At 54.4% G+C, this 15,141-nt stretch overlaps 5 protein-coding genes across 5 annotated transcripts; 1 reads left to right on the forward strand and 4 right to left on the reverse strand.

Annotated features, from left to right (window-relative positions):
* Positions 1–2,105: 2,105 nt before the first annotated feature.
* IWZ02DRAFT_459555 (Utp14 protein-domain-containing protein) lies at positions 2,106–5,140 on the reverse strand. Its single transcript, XM_066768089.1, has one exon. The coding sequence runs from the start codon at positions 5,099–5,101 to the stop codon at positions 2,192–2,194; it is 2,910 nt and encodes a 969-aa protein (XP_066620135.1). The 5' UTR covers positions 5,102–5,140; the 3' UTR covers positions 2,106–2,191.
* Positions 5,141–5,219: 79 nt separating this feature from the next.
* IWZ02DRAFT_62354 (mitochondrial 54S ribosomal protein mL41) lies at positions 5,220–6,094 on the forward strand. Its single transcript, XM_066770976.1, has 2 exons — positions 5,220–5,498; positions 5,550–6,094. The coding sequence occupies exons 1-2, from the start codon at positions 5,313–5,315 to the stop codon at positions 5,673–5,675; spliced, it is 312 nt and encodes a 103-aa protein (XP_066620136.1). The 5' UTR covers positions 5,220–5,312; the 3' UTR covers positions 5,676–6,094.
* Positions 6,095–8,164: 2,070 nt separating this feature from the next.
* On the reverse strand, positions 8,165–9,174 carry IWZ02DRAFT_62457 (putative zinc finger protein). The gene is made up of 2 exons (XM_066770978.1): positions 8,858–9,174; positions 8,165–8,807 (listed from the first exon to the last, which is right to left on the reverse strand). The coding sequence occupies exons 1-2, from the start codon at positions 9,017–9,019 to the stop codon at positions 8,295–8,297; spliced, it is 675 nt and encodes a 224-aa protein (XP_066620137.1). The 5' UTR covers positions 9,020–9,174; the 3' UTR covers positions 8,165–8,294.
* A 617-nt stretch (positions 9,175–9,791) lies between these two features.
* On the reverse strand, positions 9,792–11,903 carry IWZ02DRAFT_62426 (uncharacterized protein). The gene is made up of 5 exons (XM_066770977.1): positions 11,726–11,903; positions 11,472–11,671; positions 10,502–11,416; positions 10,346–10,455; positions 9,792–10,289 (listed from the first exon to the last, which is right to left on the reverse strand). The coding sequence occupies exons 2-5, from the start codon at positions 11,571–11,573 to the stop codon at positions 9,899–9,901; spliced, it is 1,518 nt and encodes a 505-aa protein (XP_066620138.1). The 5' UTR covers positions 11,574–11,671; positions 11,726–11,903; the 3' UTR covers positions 9,792–9,898.
* Positions 11,904–13,191: 1,288 nt separating this feature from the next.
* IWZ02DRAFT_493169 (uncharacterized protein) lies at positions 13,192–15,090 on the reverse strand (the record flags this gene model as incomplete). Its single annotated transcript, XM_066769909.1, has 3 exons — positions 13,192–13,200; positions 13,359–13,704; positions 14,579–15,090. 3 exons carry the CDS (start codon positions 15,088–15,090, stop codon positions 13,192–13,194), a joined length of 867 nt encoding a protein of 288 aa, XP_066620139.1.
* Between the last annotated feature and the right edge of the window lie 51 nt (positions 15,091–15,141).

Consider the following 15,141-nt stretch of genomic DNA (forward strand, 5'->3'; position numbering starts at 1 on the left):
GGTCAGTGACTGATGTTGAGAACAATAGCGAGTTGCAATTCGACGTTGGGAACGAAGGGGCAGTCGGCCTCGAGCTTGTTTGGTGTTTGCTCGAAAGATTAGCCGTTTCGAAAGCGATGTTGCTGGGAAAGCCTGCCGGTTCCGTGCAGGGCTCTGCTGCAAAGGCGGGTGCGACCAGTTGAGAGCCAGGCACGGAACAGGACGGCAAGGAACAGTAAACAGTGCTTGAAGAAAAGGCTGAAGACGGAGAGAAAATGGAAATTGAAGAAATCGAAAAATCAGACGCGTAACCAGGTGGCAAAAGGGAATGCACGGAGAACGTTGATGACGAGGAAGAGACTGCCGGTCCCGAAGAGGCAACTGCAGCATATACTGTCCGTGTCGTTGTGAAGACTTCACCCCGGCATGCTTCTTCGACGTCATCGACCCTTCCATGTGATTGGACTGCTGCTTGTCGCTTCAAAGGGTACATACTTGCGGCCTTTTGTCCAGGAGCGAGCGGATGTCCCTGTGCACAGCCATCCCACAGGGAGGCTGCCAGGGAAAAAAGGAAAATTCGAGAAAGTACAGGAGCCATGGTCCTGGCGTAAGAGAGGGTCTTTACAGTTGAATGAGTGTTGTAGTATGACGTTATAAGGAAAGTAGATAAGAAAAGAATGAAAATGTTAAAAGTTTGTGGAGCCGATTGTGAACAGCGATTTTTCGTGCTCGCCGAGAGTTCATATATTCCCCGGCTGTTGGCCAAAAAAGACGGTCGTGGCTTGGTCGAGGCAAGTCTCGCCGAGTAGTCTGCTAACTAGGGCAAGCGGACAACGAATTGAGTTTATAAGATAGTCATTGGCGAGGATGAGGCGGATAAATGTAGCAACAGCTGATGTAGCGCGTGTGCAGCAGCGTCAGAAGACTAGAGCGAGGCCAGGGACAGTGGACGCTTGATTCACTTTGTGAAGAAACCCCCGTAGCTGTTTCTGCAAAAGCCGCGCTGTGTGGGACGATGGGGCTAAGACGCGTACGCTACCAGGTCGAGCAGCGCTTACATGAACAATCCTTTCTTTTCTTCTCATTGTACATTCTGGGGTTAACCGGGACGAGCTTAGCTGCAAGAGGCCCCTGCGCGGAACCTCCAACGCTGAACGGCTGACGAAAGGATCTAGAGCAAAGTAAATGGCGAATAATAGGTGCTGTCAACGTGTGTCTCCCTTTCTTGGCCCTTTTTGGAGGGCTATAGCGGGCCGCGACTTGATGTTTGAGACCCTAAAACGCCGAATATAGTCGACTGATCCGGTTAGCGCAGCAGCATAAACTTTGTAATTAAGATGGCTTGAATACTTCCCGGACCCGGGACGGGAGGCTGCAAATACAAATGTTGTCAAGGGTAACGATGTGGCGGCAATACTGCTTCTGAAGATGCCCACATTGCCAGTCTGCATCCACGGCTTGCCGTTGCAGCGAGTTGGAATGAAGTTCTGTACGCCTCCAGCACATCGACCACGGCCATGCTGGCCACGTCATGAGGCCGGCGGCCAGCCCCGCATTGGCAAGCCTTCGCCATCACAAGAGAGGCAGGCGTTTACACAATTGTACAGGTTAGTTTCCCTTAGCGGCGTCGATGGTGGTGACTGGTCCAGCGGTCCAAGTGCCGAGACCTAGGAACCCCGGCTCTGCAGTTCGGACGGCCCTCATGACAGTCCGGCTGGATCACGCCGCTCAAGTTGTTCGGTCGGGCAGTTCGGTCGCAGCGCTTCGGTCCGCTCGGCGCACGCCGTCATTTGATCGGAAATAGTCCAGCCGTGAAGCTCCAGGTGATCAGGCTGACGAGGGTGGGCTGGACAAATCCTTCAAGGCTTCGCAGGCATGGTTGGCAGCAGCGGCGAGAAAGCCACCGAGATGAACCCCTACCACTGCCCGGACGTCACCGAAACATCAAACCGACAAGAGGGATCGATGAGCCTGGCGGGTCAGCAATTGGGATGAAAGAAGAGTAGTCTCTCGTCAGACGACGTCGGAAGCTGCACGCTCGATCCCGTACCACTGTGGCTCACAAAAAGAGCGTCCGTGTGCCGGAAGCGGTGCCACTCGTTTCACCGACCGCCACAAGCGCTGGTACCTTGCCGATGCTCCTCATACCTGAATTACTCTATTTAGACGTGCTCTGCGACAGGTTCTACAATACGCTCCAATCCTTTGCAGCCTACACAAGCGGCTTCGCCAGGGGCTTGATGACGACGCCAGGTTTGACCATGACCCTCGGCTTCGTACCGTCCTGGAAAGTCTCCTTCGTGTTGAATTCCGGGCCGAGAGGTCGCCGCAGCGTGGATTCGTAGACCTGCTTAGACTCATGCGGGAACGGCAACGACGACGCCAGGTATTTCGAGTTCTTCTTGACCCGTTTCTCGTTGATAACCACGTTATTCAATTTGGCATCCTTGCGATTTTCCTTCTTGACTCCCTTTTGCGTGGTGAGGAAGCGCCCGCTGTTACGCTGGCGGTCCTTTTTGCTGAGGCCCGAGCCAGCCCAACTGCCCCAGCCTGGAAGGGTGTTGTCAATGACTTTGTCGCCCTCGTCTTTTTCAATGGCGCGCTTCTCAGCCTCAAACACATTGGCCACTTCGTCACCCGCAAAAGCCTTCTCGACCAAGGACTCTTTCTTGAGTGTGAAAGGGTTGGCAGGTTCCCCGTCCGACCCTTCGTCGTCCGGCGCCTCTTTGTTGTCATAGGTGACGACGGTCCAGCCATCAGATTCAGCTGGCGCAGATGATTCAGTTGCCTTTGCCTTTGATTGCTTCGTAGTTCTGGACTTGTTTTCCGATAAGTCCAGAACAGGGCCTGCATCGACAGGAGCTCCGTGGCGTGACTTAGACTTGGAGTTGGACCTCTTTGAAAGTGCTACTGCCAAGGCATTGTCCTCAGGGTCCTCCAAAGGCTTCCTGTCAACAGTGCCACCGGGTTTACGGCTCCTGTGATTGGCGGCATTCCTTTGCTTACGCGACTGGTGCTCGCGAGGTTGGTCCCGATCCTGGGAATCGGTTTTGATTGGGTCGGCCTCATCTTCGTAGTCTGAGCCCGGTTGCTCTTCGAATTCGTTTCTTGGCTGCTTTTTAGCCGGCTTGTTTTGTTTTTCAGAAGATGGACCAAAGACACGGCGACCGATAGACTGTTGGGCGTCCTCGTCGTCTTCCTCGTCCGAGGCGCCGTGACCATCAGCCTCCGCTAGCTCCTTGCGGATCCTCTTGACATCTTCGTCATTTTGAGCCTTGAGAGCAGCGTCGGCACGCTGCATGAATTTCATCGATGCGAGCTTGGACAGACCGCCAACCTCTGCCGATTCGGCACCAGAAACACGATCCAGCTGTCGCTGGAGCCTTTGGGCGTCGCCCGATTCAGAATCGTCATCGTCCTCTTCGCTGCTCATGTCGGTCATCTCGTCTTCGTCTTGTACGTCCTTGCCTTCGATCCTGCGACGCAGCTCCTCATTCTTGCGAGCCATTTCGTTGACTCCCTCGCGAGCATCATCATCCCAGGCAGCCCTTCCTGTCGCCTTGACTCCCTTGGCCCACTTGCTCTCTCGGTGCTTTGCTCCCATCCGCTCTTCTGCCCTACGACGATCCTGTCGCTCTTTTTCATCCTCAGACATGTCAATTCCAGCAGCTGCCATGGCATCTTTCTCTTGCTGCTCAAGGCGTTCCCTCTCCTTCCTGTGAACTCGGCGCCATGATTTTGACTTGATCTTTTTAACTCGCTTCGCGCGCATTTCCTCTCTGAACAGCAAGTCGCGAGCCTTGCGCAGCTCCGCGCGGCGTGCAAGAACCTCCTCAAGCGGCATCTTGTTGGTTTGCAATTTTTCAAATTCGCGAATCTGTTCCTCTTCGTTCTTGCTGCCTGTCGCCAAGCCACTTTCTTCCATGATGGCCTGAATTATGCTCTCGAGCTCGTTGGTCGGCTTTGCATTGTTTAGAGGAACAAGATACTTGACGCCAGCCGGCTCCTGCGCGTCTGGATCCTTCATGGGGAAAGAAATGTGTTCGGCACGTCGATTGTGCTTGACCGTGTCTACCCAGCGTTCTAGTTGCTCCTTGGCCTTTTCGTTGGCCGCCTGGCGGTCAATCTTATCCTGTAATCTCTTGGGCAGAGGGGCATCGAGCTTCCCAGGAATTCCATTACGCTTGGAAGATTTCTTGTCCTTGAGCATTTTTACCATTCTCTTCGCATTTGGATCGCTCGTTCCAGCAAGCAGGTCTCCAATGTCCAACTTTTGTGAGGAGGCAACACCAAAGTCTGATGGAGCGGCGCTCTCGTGAGCGTTGGTAAACATTTCCTTCTTCTTGCCATCTGCGTCCTGTGATATGGTCGATATGAAGTTCTGGAGCTCCGAAATTTTGTTGGGGTCGTTATCGTCCTCGTCGACGTCCGACATGTCGTAGTCCGATGCTTCGTCGTCGCCAGCGGATTCAGAGTCGTCAGATTCCCCATCGTCGGATCGACTGTCTTGCTGGTGTGATTTCTTGCCTTTGGACTGTTCTTGTTCTTCCTCCTCGTAGTCATCAAGCATCTGGGCAAGATCCACTGCGTCCGACCCAAGAGACTCATCGTCACTATCCTCTGCACTTTCGTCGTCGCCCTCCTCCAAGTCGAGAACTCCACTCTCGTCCTCAATCCTGGGCGCCTTCTTTTTTTTCTTGTCCTTGGAGGTGGAGCTTCCACGGAATGTAAAGTCGGCAAATCTCTCCTCGTCGCTTTCTCCAAAGGCTTCGTCGCTGTCAATATCACTGTCGTCGTCATCGTCGACGTGCCCTGTGTGCCAGGTATTTCCCTCTGAGTCGATGCCTTCGCTAATGTCAAGGTCGTCGGGGTCGCCTCTGCTCTGCCTTTTTTGCCTTGGGCCTTCGTCTTCGTCATCTTCGTCGTCGCTGTCGGCTCTTTGGCGTTTTCGGCGTGGACCATCGTCTTCCAGCTCACCAAGGCGGGCCTTGCGAACCTTGGGATTGTCGTTCACTTCCCGCTCGGCGATGGCGTAGGCATCCAGGTTGCGCTTTTGGGCCTTTTTACGGGCATTCTTTGGCTTTCTGGCGGAGACGGAGCTCCGTGTGATTCTTCGAGGCATTTTGAGGGATATGCGCGAAGGAGGCGTAATGTTGCAAAGAGGACGCCGGAATGTTGCAGAGAGGCACGAAATTCTGGAGTTTGTGGTCTGTGCGCAGGATTTTTCGGCGCGCCAATGCCGATTCGCCGACGCGACTTTCAAGCCAACCCCGAAGATCCATCTCTTCCGTTGCAACCCATCTGCAAAGTCCAACCACAACGCAAACGCCAACATGCAGCCGACTCAAGTGCTTCAAAGCAGCATCAGGCGCTTGAAGCTGACCACCAAGCAGACCAACAAGGGCTACTACAAGGGTACCGGCTCGGGAGCCATGGGTCGACACACCTCTCGAGGAAAGTACATTGTTCAATACCACAAGGTCCGAACATATGTTTGCCCAGACTTGACGGGCTTTGATGTGAGTGGATGAATTATCACAAGCTTGAGCATGTCACTGATCAATCTATAGCTCACGCCATTCGTTACGAAACGCCTCGACCCGAAGGAGAACAAGATCAAGTACGAAGACAAGGAAGGCCCGCTCAGCGGCAAACTGTATCTCCAGAAATGGAAAGAGGAGAACGGACGAGACTGAGGCAGTATCAAGGCAAAATATTAAACTAGGACGACAATTTTTGGGTGAAAGGAGCTACAGGAATCGGGCATACCACGGCGTTTGAGGTGTCTATCGAAAGTGGTTAGTAGCCACAAGCCTGCCAGAGACATCAGGTTGTGAAGAAGAGTCCAAGAGAGTGCGGGACCTTGTGGGTCAATCTCTGCTTCAAAACGACTTTCGTGGGCCATCTCGAAGCATAGCACGGCATTTTACGCTTAAGCTATACAAGATTGGTGCTCTTCATTTGTCTAGCTTGAACCTCTACAGCCTGAATGTGTGACGCAGCAGTCCGTCTCGCTACCTGTTTACTGTATATTCTCTTAACCTTAACATTTACTAAGCTAATGCGCATGTAGAGGTTCCAATCCGCTTTACAATAAGCTAATTTCAGTAAGCCTCTAGCCACGCCTCCTACTACGTGCCGGTATGACTATAGTAACGCGCTATAAGTATTAGCGATTCTAGAAATTGGATTAGGTGAGTGTCACCTTGTCCAATCGCTTATCGTAGATTCGGATGTCCTGAAGCCGGCCCAGCCAGATATCGGATTGTCTACTGCCGATACCCGCCCTTAGGCACAACAGGCTCGCGAAGCACGCGCCCACTTCTCTCTCTGCACGTCCTCCCTCCCTTGAACTTTGCGTGTTTGCTTGCTTCTTTTGTTTAAGCATATGAAGTGCCAGGCAGAGTCCAACCTAATCGCGCCAGATGCGTAGGGAGATGGCTCGTTGGCTGTGAATCAGACTTTTGCGAAGTCGTGGCCGCCCATCCGCTCCCCGTCGGCCTAAACTGTAGTAAGAACTTACTCATTGTCCAATACATGCGAGTCCTGGTACTCAGAATGCTGCTATTCTTACGACCGATCTCCCCTGCGTCTGTGACTTTGTGCTTGCCTTACATGTAGTCAGGCTCGACCGGGTGGCCTCGTTCCTATTTCGGTCGACACCGCCGAACTGAAAAAGTAATAATGAGACGAAGTTGCTGCTTTGCAATGGATGGGTGAGGAAAAATAGGTGAGCAGTCCGAGCGAATGGAGTTCTTTTTTGGTGAAATGTTGCTTTGGTGGGAGTAGGGGAGTTCAAAATAACCACAATACTTGGCAGCGTTTGTTGACAAGAAACACATGTAGCATGCGTCCGAGCTGATCGAGCAGGAATCGCGACCAGCCAAGGCATGCACAAGATAAAACGCCATCCATACGCACCTCCAACTTTCTCTCTTTGTACAGTCCCCGTCAACGATCAGCGCTACTCTTGTGCAGTGCACACACTCTGCCAGAGTCGTCATCAAAAGCCAAGCCAGGCCACAGCAGCGCATTGAAACTCTGATACCAGCCAGCCAGCCTCACAGCGCCATCGCGAACTCTCCATACGCCTTCTTCTTCTTCTTCTTCTTCTTCTTCTTCTTCTTCTTCTTCTTCTCCCTCCTCCCCTGCCAAGCGCGCGCCATCATCTCCACTCCCGTTTCCGTGCCCGTATCCGCTTCAGCCTCTGCACTCGTTGCTCGTAACCACTCCTCGTATTCAGGCAGGCAACCAATTCCCCCCACCACCACGTCTCCCTCTCCTCTCGATCCCTGCCGCTCGTCGTATTTTCAAGCCCTGCCCCTGGCCTCACACCTGTCTGTCAGTCGGTCGGCGGTCACTGCACAAGCAGCAGCGGCGCACGGGGTGCGCTGCCTTTCGCGCGGGGCGAACAGATGCTGCGCGCGGGAAGATCTCGTTTACGGGCGTTGTACGTTTGCATAATGTTTGGGGCTTCTTTCTGGGCACTGCTGCACAGTGGAGGGAGAGGAGGCAGGCGGGTACGAGAGTGCGGAGAAGCGTGACGAGACGAGAGGTGGATCGAGAAATCTCAATGTCTCGATGGATTATTTCTCCATTGGGAACGAGTGAGCGAGCGAGCGGCTGGCTGGCTGGTTGGCTGGCCAAGATGCTGGGCTAGAGCAGCAAACGCGGCACGGCACTGGATGGACTGGCGGCAGACGGACGAACGGATGAGCAGCGGGCGAAGGGGCCTCGCTCATACGGCACTGGAGTAGCAACAGAGTAGACCGGGAAGATATCGACTCTGCTACAGATTGACAGAGGTCGAGCGCTGCGACCATCGGTGCCAACATTCATCGCTCACAGACGAACGATGTCCACACGCAACAGCAGAGTCCCTCGCGCGCGTACGAGGAGCTTTCGTGTAACGGGCGGCTTGATGCCGCGCACACTGAACGAGGCGCTTCATGCCCTCCACTTCAACCCATCGCCTGCGAAAAATACTCAGGTCCGCAGGTTTGGAAGCACAGGCTCCAGCTACATGTTTTGAAGGCATGTCCAAAAGCCATGGCATGCCACGTTCGCCAGCTCATAGGAAGGATGCGTCTGACGGATCATTCAGAGACTGCGTGTTAACAGTGCGGGACGGTGTGGTACGAGGGAGTAGATGATCGCGGATAGGCAAGGTAGGGAGGCAGCCGGGACAGGTTGTGACGATTTGATTTCACTGTGCTTCATACGCTTTGTCGTTTGTCGTGTCCTACTGTACTCTGTCAACTGCGAACCAGCAATCCCAGCAATACTGGCAACTCCATTGCTTCACGCGGCGTCAATCAGCCAAAGGCAATCAAGCGCTGGCCAGTCAAGATACCACCGACATTCCTCTGCACAGCGTCAAACTTGACAAATTTGCAGCTCTCACTCTCCAGATGATTGAACAGCATGCCCAAGCCGGCGAAGTCCTTGTTGCAGCGGCGGTTGGGGAAGTGATACAGCTTGCGCGCGTGGGCGGGGGATTCGAGATGCTGACGGAGGCTGCTGGGAATGCCGAACTCGCGGTGACAGAGGAAGCACTCGTAGTTGTCGCCGTTCCACGCGTTGTCGAGCTGCCAGCCGACGACCGTGGAAGCCGATGTGTCGTCGTGCCAGCCGAGCTGCTTCTGCGTAATGACGCCGTTCGGGTCGCGTCGGCGGATCATGCGGTGCAGGGTCTCGCGGTCCAAGGAGGGGGCATTGGGACACGAGCCATTCTCGAGGTGGTGCGAGACGCCGCTGGCAGTGGTGTAGCCGCGTTTGCAAAAGGGACACTTGATGGTGCTACCGCGATGAATGCGAGAGTTGAGATGCTGTCGTTTGTAAGTTTTGCTTTTTTGGATCAAGGGAAGCTCCCACGCACCTGATTGAGATTGTTGTTGTTCATGAAGTTGCGGTCGCAGTCAAGGCAGTAGGTGCTGAAGTGGTTGAGAGCCTTCATGTGATCAAAGCGGCCTCTGTACGTGTTGAAAACGCGGCAGCAGCTCTCGCATTCGAGGTCGTCGTAGTAGTTGTCGAAAGCCATCTTGACAACAAGAGGGAAAATGTCAATTGAGAAGAAGAAACGATGGACCAGGAATGGCAAAGGTGTCGCGACCGACCAAGACGAAGGTGCGGCCAAGTAGGGATGTTGGTACTTCAAGAGTTGGCGGAAGAAGTTAAGTTTCTGGGGCGCAAACCTTAAGGTAGGGTCGGACTACTGCAAGGGACCGTGCGCTTCCGCCATTGCGGTTGCTTGCTGCAGGTCCTTCTGGAGCTCAACTTCTCACCAACTTGATGCTTTGGTGCCGCAGAGGTTCCCTGCCCCTGTTTCTTTTCTCTCTCTGCCTTGAAGATTTACTGGCCATCTTCAAGCCAACGACTGCTCCTTGGCGTCGGTGGAAGGACGTCGTGAAAGTCAAAATCGGCCCATTTGAAGACACTGCCAATCACGACACGTGTTTCTGGGCGCGATGTTTGCATGGCAAAGAAATTCCATCGGTGAAGCATCACGACAAGCAAAGGATGAGCACAATTTCCGGTTTCTTGATAGATATGCCGCATTTCTTTTCCAGCAAGCTGTTTTGCCATGATCAAGATAAAGAAGACGTGTCGATGGGACACGCCCGCGTCGTCTCCACCGACCCTCACATACGCCGCACGGCTGTGGGGTTGATGTTTCAGGATGGCGCATGTTTCGGTCCTTTTTAGACCAATTTGCATGGAACCAAGTGGATGACAGTCGTCTGCCAGGGGTAGGAATGCTCCATGTAACGAACGCGCATGCCTCCGCTGCATCAAACAAAATCTGTGCTGTCCCGGTGTATGTGGCGCGGCTGGAAATTGAACCTTGTTTCGTATAGTTCCGTTGTTGATAGGCCTATTAGGACCCGGGTATTCTTATCTACAGATGGAAATCGTATATTCACACGTCGCCTGGTCTCTTTGGTCGATTCTTTCTGTACGTCTGCACTCCTCGTGCCACCGTCGCTCGCAGCGATTGTGGGTCTGGCTCCCGCATCGATATGTCAACGCCCAAGGTGTTCTCCGGAGGACTATCTGATCTTGATTCTCTTTCTAGAACCACGACCTGGTCTCGGAGTTCGGGAAAGAAGTCAAGGAACGCGCTGTCGACGGACCAGTTCTCATGCTTCGAGACATGCTCCTCAAATTCTCTGATCAGGTAAATTCGTCCAGTCAAGGGGTCCGTCTCCACGCATGCGTCCAGTCCATGGGACCAGTTCACGGAGAGGGAACCAGCGCAAGCGGCAACCCAGTCGCGCAGATTGTGGACAAGCGCCTCACGCATAGCCGGCCTGTCATCAAATCAGCCCTTGAAAACCCGTGTAAGTCAGTCCAGCTGGATGCATACAGAGGCACAGTATCAACGGGGGAAATGTGCGGCACCATCATTTGGCACGGCGTGGGCTTGATCATGTCTGGCATTCGAGCATACGTCTCGGCTGTAGGGTTGACCATCCACTAAAACCAAGTTAGCCAATGTCGCACAAAGATTAGGGCAACATGCCAGCATAAGGTGAGTCTGGAAGTACAGGCACGCGAGGCGCACAAAAATATCGACGTCTTCAAAGCTCTTGTTCATTTCGGATGCCCAATCTGATGTTGTCGGAACTTCAGCGCCTCGTTCAATAATTCTTTCACGGAAAAAGGCAGTAATTTCGGTCCTCGTCTGCACGCTAACGCGCAGCGTATTAGAGTAGGCTTGACGCGCAATATCCCGGTAATCCTGAACCACCCGAGAGAGGGGGGACGGATCAGTTTCCCAGAGTGGCTGCAAAAAATGGACGGGGACGTGAAAGTTTGACATTTGGTGGCTTTGAATTTGGGTAGGGTAGCCATTGGCAACAAGGGCGCTGGAAAAGGGAAGATTTCCAAATGCCTCGACGTATCCGCGCATTTTCTTGCGACGATTCTTCAGCCACATTGAGGATGTAGATGCGTTGGAAGAGGCAGTGGCACATGATTCATCGGTCTCTTCGGGCCTACTGTAAGGTCGTGAAGAGGACTCGGATTTGACGAATGGTTGGCTTGATTCGATTGATTGCCTGGGAAGCAAAGCGCTTGGATTCTCGCTCATGACGTCTCCAGGGGGGGTTGGGTAGGAAAAGTCCCGATCCGTCGCGTTGAGACGCTTTGTTCGAGTGGGCAGATTGGTGTCGTTGGTTGATGACGGTTTTCCCATTTGCTCGACAATGTCAGAGACATCGGCGCCATCCTTGAGCAGACGGAGAATGTCTGCAGTCTCACCATCGCTTGCAGATCGCAGGGAGCTCACAAGGGCCTCGAGATGATTGGATTTCTCAGTAACGGACTGCAGCCTCCGCTTCAGGCCGTCTTGCCTGCTGACGGTGCTGTCGTAGTCGTACGTGCATTCCTCTTTCAAACGGAAGCACCTCTCACAACTAGGACGGCCCCCATCACACTGGAGACATGGTGTGAGCGCGGTTAGGAGCCGAGGGACACGGAAGGCTGCATACTTTTGATTTTCTCCGCTGGCAGCCCTTGCAAGCAATAACAGTCATTTGCTTTTGGCGCTTGGGAGCAGGGTGCGAGGCGGGGCCGCCGTCGACTTGGGCCATGATGGGTCTTGATCAGCAGGCCGGGAGCAGAGCGCAAGACGGAAGACATGAAGAGACTGGCCGGCGCAGAAGAGGGCGGCCAGGGCGCAAGAGGAGGACTGGCGGAGCCATCAGTCTCTCAGCAGACAGGTGAGGTACACAGCAGAGGGTACCTACGGACGCACGTGCGCACAGGAGGCAGGGCGCAGGCGTGGTGGTTGCAACGATGGAATCAGTTAAAGAGCGACATGGCGATGGATGGATAGACGGAGCAGCAGAGCAGGCTGGGCTGAGGAGCGGACGGGAGGACGGACGGCTGCGAGTGAGGAGAGACGATGGGAGGTGGGCGGGTAGGGCTTTTGGCATTCTAGAACCGGCACCGGCCGATCGCTACTTGCTTGTCTTGTTCTCGACTCGGGTCAACGACACAACACCATCTCAGTCAACCATCCCACGCGCCATTTCCCCTGACGCTTGTTGAGACGCTCGCTGCCGTGCTCTGCCGCGTACTTTATGCGTCCATCCGCTCAGCTCGCTCACCAACTTTGCGCGCTGCTCCCGCCTGTTCCGATCTCAACCGGATTCCTCACGGGCCGGTCCGCCCTGAGAGATTTGGGCAATGCTGCACCGGCGACACGGCCAAAACGACCCTCCAACGACCTTCCATGTGCTTTCGCCGTCTCAATGAGGCGGCCAGTTTCGATTCTCGGTCCGCATGTGCTGTTTCTCGAACCACGCCTATCCCAGCCTACGCTGAAACCGCGTCCGCGGACAAACGTGTCCTGGCAGCGCACCGTGGAAGCAGCGCTCATCGCATGCGCCCATCCCGAAGCACAAAGCCCGCCGATGGGCCCGTCCGTGGTCGACACCGAAGACCCTTGAAAAACTCAAAAGCGCTCCTCCCGTCAGCTTAGCATCCAAGCCGCCTGGGATTTGCCCCGAAAAGTGCAGCTAGCTCAGTGGGGGAATTTTGACGAGAGCGCGCGCATGCTCACCCGCTCGCCGGGATTCGCGGCTTGTGGCGGGGGCGGCGGCTTTTCTTTTGCGGAGAGACGACCAACGCGCTCCAAGACATGGATGCGACGGAAACGGTTGCGCTGTCCAATTGACCGCTTGCTTCATCACCTGACCGGGATCTCTTCTCCTCGACCAGTAGGGAAAGATGGGTTTCACGATTTTCTTGACGCTATTTCGATCCTGGCCTATATCAAGGACGCTTTACGGTCAGATATATATCTCACATGCTTCACCACACCCGCTCGAATAGAAGATCCTGGACTCGAATTTCCTCCGCGGCTTTGGGATAAATCGAGTCGCTATATCACAAATTCTAGCTCGCCAAGAGGCGACGAGCCGCAAGCAAAGCTTGGTTCGATGTATTGTGGCGCATACAAACAACTCCGCTACAACCATCGTGAGGTTGGCAGGTGAAAGTACTCTTCCTCCACCCCACTTTGTGCCAGACGTCCGGGTGCGCGATGACGACCCGCCCTCGGTACCTCACGGTACTCCCAGACCAGTCTTACTTCTCTTCCTATCCAAATACAAATTAACAGCAGACGGCCGCAACATCTACCAAAGCCTTTCAAACTCGTCCCACCGAATTGGCACCAAATGCTCCACTTCCCCTTCTCTTTCCTTATGCACCCTAACATCGTCGCAGCGCGCACACCATGTCCCCTCCGTCTGCGCCTCTGACAAATCCAACGACACCGCAAAGCACGCGCAGTCGCCACAATCGACGCAAATCTGGTGGCGGCGCGGCGCAACCCGCATCCCGCCGCACCGCATGCACCGCTGAATCACGTCGTCCCAGACGTCCGTGGTGATGCGGTACGCATCGCGCTCGTCCTGTGTGACGGGGCCGCAGTCGACGCAGGATGCCGCGTCGCTGTCGATGTTGTGCCGCGGTGTTGTGCCGTGGTGTTGTGCCGTGGTGTTGCGCCGTCTTTGAGTGCCGTCACGGGTCTGAGCGTGAGGCATTTTGACGCATGCGCCGATGCTGGACGGGTCGTGCGCTAGGAACACTTCTGCGTGGCGCAGAAAGGTAATCTTGGCGCCGTCGGGCACGTACAGCGGCGGTTCGATGATGTGGACGTAGTTGTTTGTGGCGTCGAGGAAATGGCGGATGGGAAGTCCAGGTGCTCGAGGACTACGTCGAGCAGCTTTTGAGGCAATTTTCCAAAGAGACCGAGGAGCGTGGGTGGGCGATGCCACGGTGGTGGCATTGGGTGTGCGTGTTGGACTTGGGATAGTGGGGAATAGTAGGTTTCAATGCTTTTTGAAGAGTGTTGGGTCTTGCCGTTTTGCATGGAGCAGACTGACCGCATGCTGAAGTCACCATCAGTCTTTGGGGGCCAAGATTACAGTCAGTCGTGACTCAAACGACATAGGTTTGACTCCAACCACTCTGCTCGGCGAGCGCATGTCCACAACACCACGATGAGTACAAGCGACGACGGTTTTCCTCGAGGAATTCCGCATACTTTCGAGTGCTGTCTCTATCCGCCTTCACGCGAACTTGAAAACATTTGATCGATCAGGACAGGAAACCGTCAATGGGGTGCGTGTGCTTTTGCTGGACGCTAAGCGTCAGTCACTCTTCAATTGCTATCTATTTTGCAAACTCAGTCCATCATCTAGGTCTACATGCTGCTTTCTTGATGGAATACTTTCTTCTCTTTCCTTGGATTCCCACTTCCTTCAACTTCCCAGGGGCTGGAGTCTGCGGTTCGCCATTTGGGCCGTCGCTTGGACAACAGGAGATTCTGCCACTCTCTTTATCCTCAGCTGTCCTTACTCAGGCCACCCAACTGGTTTCCAATGCCCCGATTGCAAATAGCGTGAACTACATCAGGGTGAGTGCTAAACGTGCATATTTTTCTACAACTACTGCACTTCGGCCAGTTGACATAGGAGGGCCAGCTGCGAAACGAGTGACAGACGCAATCACCACAGTCTTCGCAGGTCACCCTGAAGGAAAAAGGACCGGAACCGGGCCATCGTAATTTGAGCACACGACGCACATAAGGACGCGTTCGTCTGCCTGCCTGACCGAGTCTGGTTTACGACTCAATAGGCTCAATGCGTACAGCCTGCGTTGACGATCGGTGGACTCTCCACGGCATTTGTTGCACATCGGCGACCTGTGCCGGGGATCATTCTTTGGAGCGCTGAAGTGGCGGAGCTTGCGAATCATGAAGCACTTGAGACAGGCGAGCGCGCTGCCCATCCGCTTGGCCATGTAAGTCTGTGCATACTTCAGGAATGAAATCCTATCTTCATCTGACGTCAGAGCCACTGGATCGATGACACGCCTGAAGAAGTGATTTGTCCCCGCGAGGAAGATTGCCGACAAATAGTCCAGATGCTGGAAGATTTGACTCTGAAGTTCTCCAGGACGGGCGCCCATGCTGCCGCTCTTACCCGCTGGCGTTTTCGAAGAGACCGATAGGGGCACGTTTTGCGTGTGCGGAAGGTGCGCTGCAAGGTAGGCGAATCCAGGGCAATTTTGCCAGGCCGGCGCCCGAGGATCCATCGCACTCGTTCAGGTTGCTGCAGCTCAGAGAAATCGACGGACAGTAGACTG

Source organism: Phyllosticta citriasiana, assembly GCF_038021145.1.
Source record: "Phyllosticta citriasiana strain CBS 120426 chromosome Unknown IWZ02scaffold_12, whole genome shotgun sequence".
Classification (NCBI taxonomy): Eukaryota; Fungi; Ascomycota; class Dothideomycetes; order Botryosphaeriales; family Phyllostictaceae; genus Phyllosticta; species Phyllosticta citriasiana.

Coding starts and splice junctions, on each gene's coding strand:
- IWZ02DRAFT_459555 (XM_066768089.1), bottom strand. CDS start 5,101: ATGCCTCGAAGAATCACACGGAGCTCCGTCTCCGCCAGAAAGCCAAAG.
- IWZ02DRAFT_62426 (XM_066770977.1), bottom strand. CDS start 11,573: ATGGCCCAAGTCGACGGCGGCCCCGCCTCGCACCCTGCTCCCAAGCGC. Junction 11,417..11,471: donor GCCAGCGGAGAAAATCAAAA/GTATGCAGCCTT, acceptor CCATGTCTCCAG/TGTGATGGGGGCCGTCCTAG. Junction 10,290..10,345: donor CCCGTTGATACTGTGCCTCT/GTATGCATCCAG, acceptor ATTTGATGACAG/GCCGGCTATGCGTGAGGCGC.
- IWZ02DRAFT_62354 (XM_066770976.1), top strand. CDS start 5,313: ATGCAGCCGACTCAAGTGCTTCAAAGCAGCATCAGGCGCTTGAAGCTG. Junction 5,499..5,549: donor CAGACTTGACGGGCTTTGAT/GTGAGTGGATGA, acceptor ATCAATCTATAG/CTCACGCCATTCGTTACGAA.
- IWZ02DRAFT_62457 (XM_066770978.1), bottom strand. CDS start 9,019: ATGGCTTTCGACAACTACTACGACGACCTCGAATGCGAGAGCTGCTGC. Junction 8,808..8,857: donor ACAACAACAATCTCAATCAG/GTGCGTGGGAGC, acceptor TACAAACGACAG/CATCTCAACTCTCGCATTCA.